The 15,369-nt window shown below is 35.7% G+C and overlaps 1 protein-coding gene across 2 annotated transcripts; it reads left to right on the forward strand.

Annotated features, from left to right (window-relative positions):
• The first annotated feature begins 325 nt into the window (after window positions 1-325).
• LOC125235475 lies at window positions 326-14,956 on the forward strand. 2 transcript variants are annotated; one of them, XM_048142046.1, is made up of 5 exons: window positions 326-396; window positions 1,749-1,842; window positions 3,127-3,333; window positions 13,842-14,007; window positions 14,756-14,956. In XM_048142046.1, exons 2-5 carry the CDS (start codon window positions 1,756-1,758, stop codon window positions 14,848-14,850), a joined length of 555 nt encoding a protein of 184 aa, XP_047998003.1. In that variant the 5' UTR covers window positions 326-396; window positions 1,749-1,755; the 3' UTR covers window positions 14,851-14,956. The 2 variants fall into 2 exon arrangements, with proteins under 2 accessions (XP_047998003.1, XP_047998004.1); XM_048142047.1 differs by having other exon boundaries at window positions 351-396; window positions 1,749-1,765.
• The last annotated feature ends 413 nt before the right edge of the window (window positions 14,957-15,369 follow it).

The following is a 15,369-nucleotide window of genomic DNA, read 5'->3' on the forward strand; positions in this document are numbered from 1 at the left end:
TATCATCTGGAAAGATACTGTGGCCAATGATGATGATGAGTGTAACCTATTGTATTAGGTACCTACCCTTGAGTTAATGAATGAATGACTAATTTATATGAAATCAATTTTTCGCTCCAAATCATTACAAATTAGTACAAAAACGTTAATTTGTGAATGGAAATTGGAAATCAATAAAATCCTTTTCTGTCTTAGCGCTTTTGTGTCACTGAAAGGATTTGCATTATCCCATCGCTAGGGCTATAAGGATAATGCAGAATATAAATGGTATTTGTAATAAACAATTAAACTATGTTATTGTCATTGTTTTTCCCATTTAGTCTGAGTAATTCGTAGCGCGTAGTCTGGAGCGAAGATCAGAAATTGCAGCTGCATCTGGGAAATACAAATAAAAATGTAAGTCAATTTTCAAATGTTATATGCAGAGGGCGGAATTGCTCATGGCAAAAATCAAACGTCAATCGAGTTGGAACGTTAAATTTTATCGACTATCGATTGAACTGAAATTATCAGTATATTGAGTTGTTTTCGTCGTAAGTAAGACGAGGATACTTCTTTATCCATTTGTTGACTGTCGTTTTAGATTAACCATTTTTTTTTCAAACGTTTTTGCAAGAGGACTAGTGACAAAAATGGTAATCAAATGTTATACAATTTACTTTTAATCTAGTCAAAGAGGTCAAAATCAAATGGTCGAATAGCTAATCAGAGGTCAAATAAAGGCAGACATTTAAAAGGTGACTGTTTTTATCGATAGCTGAAAATGTCGATAAAATTTAACGTTCCAACTCTATTGACGTTTGATTTTTGCCATGAGCAATTCCGCCCTCTGGTTATATGGTATTGTGCTAGTGTGGTGACGGGCTAATAATTTCACCAGCTCCTTTTTTCTTTTTATTAATTTAATGTGTTCTGTCCTGTTCTGTTTGTTATTATTCTTTTGTATACTTAGATCTTTCTTATATCACAGCCTGTTGTTATTTTTCTTGTAATGTTTTCAATTTTATTCTTTTTAACTGTAGTCCATTTTTCTTGTATCACATATATTTTGCATTTCTTCTATCTGTTACCCTCCGTGAATCTTTCTCACTTGATGGTCTCATCGGAAGATCAGCGCTGGAAGTCACCAGCAACACGCTGAGATGAGGCCATTTCGTGGCACTTCATTACTTTCTGTCTTGTTGTTATTATGTGTTCTTTGTCTTGTCTGTGTTCACGAATAAATGTTTATTCTATTCTATTCTATTCTATTCTATCCTTTCGTGAGTGTCGTAGAAGTCAACTAAGGGATACAGAATACAGAATACAGAATCATTTATTTGTCCAACATAGGTGTACATAAGTTGTTACATTACATTTTAGTTCAGTTTCACTTATGTGGCGCCTTACGGCATACAAATTTGAGAGCATGCATGTCAAACTATAAATTAATAATTATCTACATAATTATATTCTAAATATTCACAAGTCTTTATCATCTAAGAATTATTTTATAGAGTAGTAACTCTTTTGAGCTAACAACAATTTTAAGGCATTTTTAAACTTGTTAAGTGGTAGTAATTGAATATTTTGTGGTATTTTGTTGAATATGGGTCCAATTGCGGTGTGGGCGATGGTCTGGCAACCAATAACACGATTTCGTTTTCTTTGACTCAATCAATTGCTACTTTCAACTCAAGTATTATCACATTACTTGAAGCCTCTGCTGTATTAAATTGATCCCAATGAAGTCTTAATTTTTTTTTCAGAAACAAAATGGCGAAAGGTAAATTTATGTTGGACCACTGCTGCTGTTGTATTGAACTTAAGACGGGCTGCTTCATTTGGGGTTACTTGGAATTGGTAACATTTTCTATTAAATATGTAGTGCATTATGATACAAGTGCGAAAAAGAGGAAGTGAAAATGAAAATGGAATATTTATTTTTCAAGTAGGCATATTACAATGCGCATATGAACATCAAACAAAGTTACGCCGGCTCTAACCCTACGCCTCAGCCTCGAGAAGATTTCAGTCCCCACTCAGTTGGAGGGGGGTATCCTCTATGGGACCGACAAGAAACTCGACGGGCCACTTTTTTCAAAATATTAAGTCTTATAATTAGCATGCGTTAAATAACAAGATACAATTTAACATGCAAAAGTATTCATCAAAAAATAAAGAGACTAATAGGTAGGTACCTACTCTATGGAAATTAATTTCAATAAATTATATGTATTAGTTTTTTTTTTTATACTACGTCGGTGGCAAACAAGCATACGGCCCGCCTGATGTAAAGCGGTCACCGTAACCTATGGACGCCTGCAACTCAAACAGTGTCACATGCGCGTTGCCACCCCATTAGAAACTTGTACACTCCCTTTTGCTGTGTTAAGTACACAGTAAAAAGGAGTGTACAAGCTCCTAGGAGGGTTCGGGTTGCCGATGACTCAAAGGACAATAGACGGAACAAGTTAGTTCCGTAAGTCCTCCCGTCATCAGCACACCGCACCCTCGCTGAGCTCTGGCAGCCTTACTCACCGGCAGGAACACAACACTATGAGTAGGGTCTAGTGCTATTTGGCTGCGGTCTTCTGTAAGGCGGAGGTACTACCCCAGTTGGGCTCTGCTCTAGATTCGAGCGAGACGATATCCGCTGTGCTGTGCCCTACCACACAAAGCGGAATATCACTCGCTATGCCCTACCTCCTACTAAACTAGTTCGAAACGAGTGGCGATAAATTAAAATACGACTGAAGGGAGTGTTTTAAGTTGACACGAGTAACGAATCTCCTCTTCACACGTGTATTGAGCGACGTTTTCCATGTCGATTTTCACTTCCATGTCATGTCAAATTTAACTGAAATCAAATCAAGCACGGTGTATATTGTGATACCTCTATATCTTATATCTGTATCTTTTTAACCCCCGACGCAAATAAGACTTCGTGTTATAAGTTTGACGTGTCTGTCTGTGTGTTTGTCTGTCTGTCTGTCTGTCTGTATGTGTGTGTCTGTTTGTTTTTTTCGTCTGAAAGCTGAGTTAGTCGGGAGTGTTCTTAGCCATGTTTCATGAAAATAAGTCTACAATGTTGCGGTCGGGGTTTTTTTCAAAATTTTAATTTATCAATGTTTCTTTTTTTTACAGGCTTGCATCGTTTATCAACTAATAAAATTCATCCTCCTATGTAAAGACATAAGCCAAGTCATCGACTTCCTCAAGCAATTCCTTAAGATGTCCATGGAAACCGAGGAAGTGATAAGATCCGTGGGCATCGGTTTACTCATATTTGTGTGCATACTGTACGCTGTCAAGGTGTTCTTTAACATCGTGTTTCTTCGAGGACTACACATGGTACGTACTTTCAATCAATCAATCAATCAATCAATCAATCAATCAATCAATCAATCAATCAATCAATCAATCAATGTTTTTTTGTTTTCCGTTAAATTCGACACGCAGTTATGTTCACCATCAGGAACCATCATGTGCTTATATCGATACCTCTGGGTTCAATTGGCGTAAAGGACATTTTGGCGAAAATGAGTTATATATTATACAGTTTTGTTCAGAATTTCAAGCGCTATCGATCTGTGTAGTTATAATTTCGATATCTCTTAAAAAGTTGCCTTTACGACCAAGATTTTCTACTATGGACTTGCAAAAATAGCTTTTCTGAAGGGGCGTAAATATCAAGTCATTAATTATAAATTATTATTTGTGTCGTAAAGGAAATCTACAAATAAAAATATAGTCGTAAGTCACCTTTATATATATTGTTGCCCTTTAAGCCCTTACTTTCTAAGGATCACTTTCTATAGTAGTGTGATAAAGTTGGGCGTAAAGGACAAGTTTTTTTTTTCTTCGTCCTTTACGCCCAGCACTAAAAATATTTTATCCGCAACTGTAATCGATATCTTTGGGTTCAATTGTCGTAAAGGACATGTAATGCAGGTTTCCAAGACAAAGATAAACCACTTTTTTTGTTTTTTTTTACCTATATTTGTGACGTGTATAAGAAAAATATGCAGATTACGAGTATCTTTAACCTAGTGTAGCAACCGTAGTGATAAACTAAACGATTTAGAAGATAGATGGTTGTAAAGGACACGTCAAAATGTTATAACGTCCTTTACACCCATGATTTGATAGGGTCGTAAATGACGGTCTTAGATGATTTTTATACAAAGTCGGGGCGTAATTGTAACCGAAATGGTACAAATGTTGTGCTAAGTTTACAATTAAAAACTGGAAAAATGTATCAAAACGTACTTAATATGGCATAGAATAGCTACATTAGTTTAATGCAGTGTATTATTTATCTAAGCTATCTTAGCAACAAAAAAGAACAAGACTATTTTATATCCAGTTTTGTAACAAAGAAACAATATTTGCTTAAAAACTATCTAATACTTTGGCAACAAATTCAAAGTTATTTTTTTAGTATTCGCCGCTGTCTGATTAGTTAGTAGGTTACGCATTCAGTCTTTAATTCTAGCAGGGAAACGCTTTCGTAGTATTATTATACTGCGGTGAGATGTAGGTAATTAAAAAAAACATTATGGTTATCAGGGTACGTGCCCAAATGCACAAACGCTCACGATAATATCTATTTCGTAGCTAAGTATATATCTTTATCGCTCTTGCGTATTGCACCAGACTGCATTTTTGTCGGCGTCTGGCGTCGACGATTGCCATTCAGCTACGCCGGCAGTAAACTTTAATAGTAGACTATACTAACATTTAGTGCGACAATAACAGGTGCGTTTCGCTAGCGAATGAGCGTTAGCGTTTGGTGACTTGGCTATGTACCCAGGTACTTAAAGCATTGACTGTAATATTTCTAGGATTGAACTCATAATTAAGATTATTCTTATTTAACAGGTTTAAGACTAAATAACAATCTTCTGTTTTAAATTATCAAAAATATGAATCAACATAGTAGGTAGTCTTGACTACAGTTTGTATACGCGTCCTAACTTGCGTTTATAAATAAGTACTTAACTTTTAGTTATTCTTAGAACTTCTTTCTACTTTAGACTTAAAATTACTGTCGTATTAATATAGTCTACTATTCACAGTTGCTGATTAAAGATTTACGTGATTACCATTAGTGTTTTTATATTTACTTAAACTACGAAAGCGTTTCCCTGCTAGAATTAAATACTGAATGCGTAACTTATTGAGACAGCGGCGAGTACTAAAATAATAACTTTCCAAAATATGAGATAGTTTTTAAGCAAATGTTGTTTCTTTATTGCATAACTGGATATAAAATAGTCTTGTTCTTTGTCTTTGCTAAATATTTAGATAAATATACACTGTAACACTAATGTGGCTATTCTACGCCATATTAACTACGTTTTGATACATTTTTCAAGTTTCTCAATTGTAAACTAAGCTAAAAACAGTTGCCATTTGTACCATTCTGGTTACATTTACGCCCCGAATTTGTATAAAAATCATCTAAGACCGTCATTTACGACCCTATCGACTCTAATTGTTCAAAAAAATCGTGGGTGTAAAGGACGTCCATAGCATTTTGACGTGTCCTTTACAACCATCTAACTTCTAAACCGTTTAGTTTATCACTACGGTTGCTACACTAGGTGAAGGATACTAAAAATCTACATATTTTTCTATATACATCACAAATATAGGTAAAAAAACAAAAAAGATATAAACATTTTTCTAAAAAAAAAGTTGTTTTTTGCTTCTCCTGAAAACCTGCATTTTGTCCTTTACGCCAATTGAACCCAAAGGTATCGATATCGCTTTTTGTTAAATTAGAAACAAAAAGTATTTTTCGTTACCATACATAATAAATGGATTAATTATCCACAATTCTTCGACTAAATTGACAAATGACTGACTGGTAAAGTGTTACCAGGAACAGCAAAATAAAAATAGTGAAGGGTATATGTCGATAAAAATATATTGACAAGTTGTAAAGTACATATAACAGACAAGCTTAAATCAAGAATAAGTATTAATATACTTATTCTTGATTTAAGCTTGTCTGTTATATGTACTTCACTTCAGGATATATTTCCGGTAGTTGTTCGTCATCATAACTTCGTCCGCAATTGCACAGGCAAAACCCTCGGTTTCTCCGAAGAGATCCCCGAATCGTAACCAGTTCACCGATGCGAGCAGTACCGTTACCATGGGCTGCCCAAGTGAGAGCCGTATTACTTTACTCAGAAAGTAAGTGAGTTTACGTTTGTTTACAATATATTGTGCCTAACTTCACACCAAAGAAGCTGTTTCTATCTCTTTCTAAGTTTATCAATAAACGGAGAAAGAACTATAGGCGAATGCTACGCCTCTGGTGTTTACGCGATGGAACTAAAATCATAAGTAAATGTAATTTACCTATCGAAATCTGTCAATATAGGGTCTACTGCAAATTTCGAAACATATGCACTGAGGGATTCTTCCTCTTTCACTTTATACTGATAAGAGTAAAAGAGACGCATGTCCACATTTCGATAACTTCGGTATTCGGTAGTAGGCCTCAAACCATAGACCAAGTCATTCTAACGTGACATTTCTGTCAAGTTATACAAAAATCACACGGAATTTTTACGATTATATTTGCAGTTTTAAATAAAATTATGACTAACATATTGCATTGCATTAATTTATAATATTACGTGAAATTCAAGATTAGCTAAAATTGAATAAAAAGATAAACTGAATGAAAAAATCAAATAAGGTAATAAGTTATTTTTGGCCATCATTTTGTACTATTTACAATGTTTACAATTGAGATGATTATATTGCTCAAAGCAGTTTTTGGTTTCAGAAAGATGACGGAAGCTATGATTAAAATCAATATTTCCGAACAAATCGTATGGTATTCAGTCAACATGGAAGATGGTTCAATTGATATTAATACTGTGGCACTCTGGCAGTTACGCTACTTAAAACCTGAGGGCAGCAGAGGGGAGCAATACCAATTTATAGGTGTTTTTGTTCCGCGATGCACTTAATGGTATTGTTAGCCATGATCATCACGAGTATATGTATACAACTCCAAAAAATAATCCTGTTATTTACTAAAATAAAGTATTTCATTAATTGACTTTGTTTATTTGTGATGTTCTCGAGTAGTAAAGAAATAGAAATATTTTTTACAGAAAAAGGTACACTATCATCTTATATAGAATTAGCTTTTGCCCGCGGTTTCGCTCGCGTACTAAAAAAATTCTTATTCAAACATATACAAATAATAAAACTTTTTAACAAAAAATAAAACCGCCTTCAAAAATAAGCGCGTTACAAAACACGGAGAAACTAAAAAGCCAAAAATAATAAACCTTTCAATTCAGATTTCTTATCGTATTGCAATAAGCTAAACATCCAAGTTATAAACAAATCAATTATTTTTGGAGTCGGTACCAGACCTGTTCGTCGCCTTGCTATTGCCTGTTTGCCCCACCCAACCATACACAGGCTGGTACCGACTCCAAAAATAATTGATTTGTTTATAATTTGGATGTTTAGCTTATTGCAATACGATAAGAAATCTGAATTGAAAGGTTTATTATTTTTGGCTTTTTAGTTTCTCCGTGTTTTGTAACGCGCTTATTTTTGAAGGCGGTTTTATTTTTTGTTAAAAAGTTTATTTATTTGTTGATTTTTAGTGGTTCCTAGTGATATTATATGTATCAGTCCGAATACATGTATAGTAGTGAAAGAATTATCCTTTAACTCCTAACCATTGAGGAGTTGACCTTCCATCATCAGCTCAGCCACATAAAATTATTACCATCAGACGTAAATACTGGTGTACCTTTGAAAAATAGACTAAAAACATTACATGTGCCTATAACATTTGAAGAGTTCCCTCGATTTCTCCAGGATCCCATCATCAGACCCTGACTTGGTGCCAATGGGACCATCTCGGGGTTATACCGGTTCGATCAAAAAAAAAGTTTTGAAAATCGGTCCACGATTCTCGGAGATATCGAGTAACATACATACAAAAAAAAAAAAAAAAACATTCAGTCGAATTGATAACCTCCTCCTTTTTTGAAGTCGGTTAAAAATTTTCATTTGGATCCGTAGGTTTCTATGCAGACGTTTGTCTGCGTTTATTTCGATTACTCATATTACTATTGTTTTTAAAAAAGAAATGCTTGCAGTGGTTGTACAAATGTTAAACAGCGACCACAGCGTAGGTAGTAGGTAAGAGTAGGTATGTATTCTATATACACTGAGGAAACTACATATTGTACAACAGAACTCACATAGCTCCGTATCTCGGCACTATTGTCGGTGGGTAAGAAGTACTTTCTCGCATTATCGCTTACAATTACCGATTGCCGACTAATTACCCCTATCCCTAACCCTACCCCTATCCCTATCCCTATTAGGGTTTGCTCCCGGGAAATACCGGTACCGAAAGTACCGGGAATTCCCGGGATTTTCAGCCAATCAAAGAACCGGGAAATGAACTTGAAGGCTCGTAAACCCTATAATTTATGAATTTATTATGCACACTACTGGCGCTTTGTAAATAATTTGTAATTGTTCAAAAATACTTCTTTTCATTCATCAAACATTGTATTGTGTAGTTACTAAATGTCATAAGTTTAGCATTTCAATATGTGCAATATTACTTTTATGATTAACAAAGTAATTGTTATTCCTGTAATTGTTTCTTCTGCTGTATGTTGTATTAAATATTGTATGTTTGCGCTGATGGCCAAGTTGCCAATGCTCCCAATAAATTAAAAAAAAAATTAGCTTTGTCAGTTTTGACACAAGGACTTAGCTGAAATGTCAATCGTTGACGCTAAACCATGGACTTTAAATCTATGCGCTAAACGCCGATCGAAATTCAGTGTAGCTCTGTCATGTCAATACGGAAAAGTGATAGAGATAGCTAAGCTACGATAACGATGTTATCATAATCGTTTGTGCATTTGGCTACGTGCCCTGCCAAAAAATTAGATACAATTTTTACTTGTTTGCTTTTTCTACTCACTTTTGTATCAAATTATAATCTTCATATACACCCCATAATGGCCTAATCGCCTTCAAAAGTTCTACTATACCTTACCTTAGACTTTGTCGTTACCTATGTCGATGTCGTTGTAATTGATGTTTGATATTTACGTAAACGCTGAATTTTAGGTTTTTAGTTTTCGTTTCACGTCAATTTATTAAATACTTAGCCTGTTACTCAAGAATATTACAAAATAAACAAAGTCACAGAATGAGATACTTTATTTCAGTAATAGGATATTTTTTTTGAAGTTTTTTCCTTTGGTTCGGTTCTAATACATACCCACGAGATATGGTGTTATGGTGACTATTAGGTACAAGTATTGTGCATTGAGGAACTAACATGCCCATGAATTCGTACTGCCTGCTGCTGTAGGTAATCAGTTGATTCTTAACTGCCTCATTCATTATCAATTTGAACAATCTTCTACGTTGGGTTTGCTGAATACCAGACGGCTGGCATGGAAATATTGTTTTCAATAATATCTTCTTTTTCTGAAAGCAACCAATATAATCATCTCAACTGTAGCTAAACAGTACAAAATGATGAATAAGGTCAGTGCGGGCAAGACCGGCATAGTTTATTTGAAATAAAGTTTGAGTGGATAAAACTCTATAATTAATGCAGTCTGGTGTAATGCGCATGGTCCTATGGGATAGCAAATATTATATTTTACAAAGCTTTTACAGTATTTTGGTGAAGTAAGGTACTTTTAAGTGATAAAAATCACTTTTTTTAAGGCTCGGCGGGTTGACCGTCCTCCCGCGATGAGCACAGAAAGACCGTCTAGTGCTTGTTGTCGCGTAATTTCATATGAGACTAGGTTCCAAAATCATGATCATTGTTATTTTACGTAATAACGGGGCAGAATGTGCTAGATAACTATTAAAATAACGTTGAAATTTTGAACATATAAGCATTTTTCTATTTATAAGGCAAGACCGGCATATGTCCCGTAGATGGGGTTCATAACCTTTTCTTTTCAGGTCCAGATATTGCATAATACTGTTTTTCCAACGAACACCCTGCGAATACAATTTAGTCACGATATTACAGGCTCATATAAATCCAACTACTTATCTGTTTTTGAAACTATGTTAATTAAGAAAACGTAATAGGATATTAAGATACCTACGTGAATTAGTTTGGTAACATTTCTTAGCAATGCTTGGTTTTGCTATAGTCACTACAGAGTATGAATGAATGCGTAATTTTTTTTCATCACACTCGCACACTAAATGTGATTTTACACGCAGGCGGAGCGTGAGTTATATAAAAATCGTTCTCCCAAGGGAGTTATGAAATTTCTAGTACCGTATTCAATTTTTTTATCTTTTGACATGTTTTTATGTTGCAAGTGTGATGAAAAACATTGTGTGTAACTCGGGGAGTATGAATATTACAAACTCGAGTCTTGAAGGAGCTGAGTGGTTCTTTTCTGTTCAAGGATTTTATGTTGCCAGTATAACATATTGATTCAATGAAAAGAGTTTTGACATTATATTTCATAATCGTTTATAAATTGTTGTAGATTAAGTTCGTACTACTGATTTGCAGTAGGTATATTCATTATTAATATTGGGTTCGTAAGAAAGTAATGAGCGAATCATAACCAATATTGTAATTTTTATTTAATTTATTATTTTAATCATTTAACAATAATATAACGGCCTTCGTTATCTACTACTTGTCTCCATTGTTCTGGTAAAGAATGAATAGCATCGGCGAAGAAGTTCTTAGGTTTAGATTCAAAAAACTCAGCTATGTACTGTCGCAGATGGGCTTGATCATCGAACTTTTTTTCATTCAAGGCATTGCTTAGCGATCTGAATAATGCGTAATCCGTAGGTGCCAAGTCTGGAGAGTACGGTGGATGAGGTATCACTTTCCAACCTAGCTCCAATAGCTTTAGCCGAGTCACTTTTGCAATGTGTGGGCGAGCATTGTCGTGTAAGAAGAAACTTTAGCATGCTGTGGACGATTCTGACAGATTTTTTGGTTTAAATTTTCAAGCTGATTACAGTATACTGATGCGGTAACAGTCATTCCACTTGGTAGGAGTTCCCAGTGAATATCCCACCAAACGGACAGCATAACTTTTTTCGGGTGAGGCTCTGTTTTTGGTGCCTCTATTCCTTTTTCGTTTGGAGCTAGCCACTGACGTTTGCGTGTGTGATTTATATATAAGACCCATTTTCCATCTCCAGTGATAAGATGGTCCAACCAGTTGAATGTGCGGCGAAAAGACAGAAGTTGTATGCAGATATTGGCACGGCGGTTTAGTTGATCTCTATCAAGTTCGTGCGGTATCCAAACACTGTATTTGTAGTTTTTTCCCAACTCGTGTAAATGTGTTTCTATGGTGACATGAGAGCAGCCTAACTCGGTAGCAAGAGTACGACTCGTTAGCCTCGGATCTCCTTCAATTAAGGTTTTTAATTTGACCACATCAATCTTCACCGGTCGACCAGACTTAGGTTGATCTGATAATGAAAAGTCGCCACTACGAAACCGCTGGAACCATCGTTTCGCCGTGGCCTCAGACACAACTTCAGGAGCAACACGCTGACATATATTACGCACTGCTTCGGCGGCTGAATGGCCAGACTGAAATTCATATAGTAAGCAATGCCTTACATGCACTTTTAATTCGTCCATTTTCTTCCTTATATTAGCTCGGCGACAGCTAGTGAATGACTGACGAGAAACTGTGCGACTCGCCCTTTATATACTTTCGACCATAGAAGATTCTAGAACTCTCTCAAAAATTTTATGTGGAATTCAATCGATCGCTCATTACTTTCTTACCAACCCAATATTTTGGTAATTTCCTCATAGGTGACGTGAAAAATTGTATATATCACATGGTAGCAAAATTATTTCCACCTTGAGCGTTAATACTTGAATCCCTGACTACGCTCAGTATTCTAATTTTGAATCCCGAGCGTAGCGAGATTAGAGATTCCTTTACTTCGTTAAGGATTCAATAAACACCCTTTGCCCCATTTTGCTCGATTACGACTTCAAAAACTCAGTAGAGATTCAGATGTCATTAATACATAAATATTTACATAAATATTTGTATACTTAATACATAAATATTTGTTTCAGTTATTAAAAATAGCAAAAAATATACAAGTCATGTCTCTATATCTTCCGAATAGTGTATTGATAGAATCTTTTTTTGATGCACTTCCTAACGCCAGCGTATATATCGACGAGGAAGACGAAATGATTTTGCTTGAGAAGTGCACAGTTTGTGCCACTAGTCATAGTTTCGATATGACCCTCTGTGCCTCCAGGGTTCAGTTTCTGCCGTCTGACGAACAACCTTTATCAAATATGTTTTGTCAAGGGTGCGCAAATATTATGTTTTCTGTTTGAATAAATAATTGGATTCAAAATGCTTACTTTTATTTCTAAAAATACATAACTCTCTTTTGAAATATTTGTCGCCGCATGTTGCACAATCTATACAAACACTACCATCTTAAATATGATGATGAGTAATGCAGTGTAAGTAGGCTTAGTTCTGTTCACCACTTATAATTCTTCACAATTGTCATTTCTATTTAATACTTTCGAATGATATTAGTAACACCATACGAATCATTACCAAAACTGTATCATAAGCAAAAAACGTACTTATATATTGATATTGTTTACACTCGACTTATTTCCAATAAAGCCTAAAAAAGGTTGGCAACTCCTTGTTTATCGTATGCCGGTCTTGCCTTTCTCTTTTATGCCGGACTTTCTGAGTAGGCACAATTTCTAAGTTACATATTTCTGAACATAAAACAAGAAATTGAACGCGTTTTGAGTAGATTAATAGTACTAGTCAGAAAGAACGGTTATTAAATGACTACGTTACATACATGATATACAAATATTCCGACTGCTTCTATTTTATTTTAATTTTTTGCGGAACCATGTTGAACTCGATGATCGAGTTCGAAACACGAATCAAGTTTATTGTTAACTAGTGTTCGTCCTAGGGATATGTATTCAAGACCAATGGCTTAAGGATGAAAAACTGGTATACCTTCGGAGGTGTGAGAGGCGTAGATATATAAACACAAAAGTTATTGTCAATAGACGGTCTTTCCGGGTAGACGGTTTTCCCCACACTGACCTTAAATACACCTAACTCATTACCTTTGTAAAAGTATCAAGCACGGGTTTCATCACTGGTTTATCTTTTTATCGAACTACTGACTAACTGCTACATTTAAGCTGTTCTTTAATTTCACGTAATATTATAAATTAATACATATTTGTCATAATTGCACTTAAAATTGCAAATATAATCGTGAAAATGTTGTGGGATTGTTATATAATTTGACAGTAATGACACATCAGAGTGAATTGGTGGTTTACTTTTACGTTAGTGACTGTCATGATTACTCACGTAAAGTATTGAGTTTTCACTAGAGACTGTCAAATAGTTCTGGTTCTATTGACTTCATACAGTTAGAAAGAGAGCGCCTTAGCTGTAAAGTTAGGAACGTATTGAAAACTCGGACTAAACACGTTAATAACTTATGGTACCGATGAAAATTTTAGTACGTGAGCGTTTCCGCTTGGAGCGCTGTTCAGATTTTCCATACATTTTCCGTAACTCTCACTGAAAACGTAACGTATTTTTTAACTCAAAAAAGTCATGGTAAGGCTACAGATCTACATCGGGTCCCGTGAGGGCCTTGTAGAACCGCCCGTGTAGCTGAAACTAATAATTTAGTTTCAAATAAGAGGTACATGGGAGCCTGGGGTGAGCCATGAGCCGTGGCAAATACCGGGGTAACGTAAGGAGGATGATTACTTGATTACCTTTTATATTTTCCAGAACATTCGAGCACACGTAGGAGCGTACCTGCTATACACCTTCGTGTTCATCATAGTCAGTTTCATCACGTGTATCGTCACTATATCCATGTTGTTAACCATGGAACAACTGCGTATACCTGAATATGTCACGGGTATTATGGTTATCTTCATCATTCTGTTGCATGGTAAGTTTTTAATCCCAAAAACGACGGGGTGTTATAAGTTTGACGGGTCTGTCTCTCAGTCTGACCGTCCGTCCGTCCGTCTGTCTGTCCGTCCGTTCATCAGTCTGCCCGTCTGACCGTCTGTCCGTCCGTCTGTCTCGTCTCGTCTGTCTGTCGGTCTGTGGCATCCTAAGCTTTCGAATGGATAAACCGATTTCGATTTTGTTTTTTTTTTACGAACGCTGAATTAGGCCTGACAGCGTGCGAACTCGCATGCGATTTTAGTTACATTGCGGGCTGTTGAGGCTACATACAATTCTGCACAGCCACCAAATACCGCAATGTAATAAAACTCGTATGCGAGTTCTCTTACCGTTTAAACGGGCCCTAAGCCCTAAGTCGGGAGAGTTCTTAATAGCCATATTTTATGAAAATCGGTCCATCGGTCCACGGGAGGGGATTTAATTTTTTATCGGGTAAACTAAATCAATATGGCTCAGTAAGAATGATAGAAAATCTTTGCCTATTAGCAGCATTCCATCCAATCACGCCATCTATCGTACGACTTAGACAGTTCTTGAGTTAGAATATGTAGAATATATTTAAAAGCGGAAAATGTCTGCCTTGGGTTTTGGGTGAAACTTAAACTCTGGATGGAGTATTCACTTTTTAAATTTTAAGCCTAATAGTGTTAGTTTTTGCTTAAATTCTTCTTGACAAAAAGTTAAGTTTAGACAGCTCTAAATTATGAAAATAATTTTTGTTCCAGTATTTATACTTTACCTTTGGATGGTGATCAGAAGCCAGTACTGCCTCATGGATATCAAACCCCAGGCTAGTTTAGCTGTAGAATACAGAAACTAGCCCTGAAGATGTCAAAAATTTTTTTTCTACTCCCGAACTGTTATTCGTCATTTACAGGGTCGTGTATAGATTTTTAAAACCCTACATAAATGTCTATTCCCCAAAGCCAGCGCAGCGTCCGCCGGCTTCCCGCGCAAGCGCGCAGTATCAAAAAAACCGGCCAAGAGCGTGTCGGGCCAGGCTCAGTGTAGGGTTCCGTAGTTTTCCGTATTTTTCTCAAAAACTACTAAACCGATCAAGTGCAAAACTATTTTCCTAGAAAGTCTTTATAAAGTTCTACTTTAGTGATTTTTTTAATATTTTTTAAACATATGGTTCAAAAGTTAGAGGGGGGGGACGCACTTTTTTTTCCTTTAGGAGCGATTATTTCCGAAAATATTAATATTATGAAAAAACGATCTTAGTAAACCCTTATTTATTTTTAAATACCTATCCAACAATATATCACACGTTGGGGTTGGCATGAAAAAAAATATCAGCCCCCACTTTACATGGGGGTACCCTAATAAAACATTTTTT

This window comes from Leguminivora glycinivorella, chromosome 17 (genome assembly GCF_023078275.1).
Source record: "Leguminivora glycinivorella isolate SPB_JAAS2020 chromosome 17, LegGlyc_1.1, whole genome shotgun sequence".
Lineage (NCBI taxonomy): Eukaryota > Metazoa > Arthropoda > Insecta > Lepidoptera > Tortricidae > Leguminivora > Leguminivora glycinivorella.

What these genes read in the sequence shown, in the direction of transcription:
- LOC125235475 (XM_048142046.1), top strand. Translation starts at nt 1,756, where the DNA reads ATGGCGAAAGGTAAATTTATGTTGGACCACTGCTGCTGTTGTATTGAA. An exon ending in TTCTTCGAGGACTACACATG is followed by an intron (nt 3,334 to 13,841) that starts GTACGTACTTTC and finishes TATATTTTCCAG; the next exon opens with AACATTCGAGCACACGTAGG. An exon ending in CTTCATCATTCTGTTGCATG is followed by an intron (nt 14,008 to 14,755) that starts GTAAGTTTTTAA and finishes TTTTTGTTCCAG; the next exon opens with TATTTATACTTTACCTTTGG.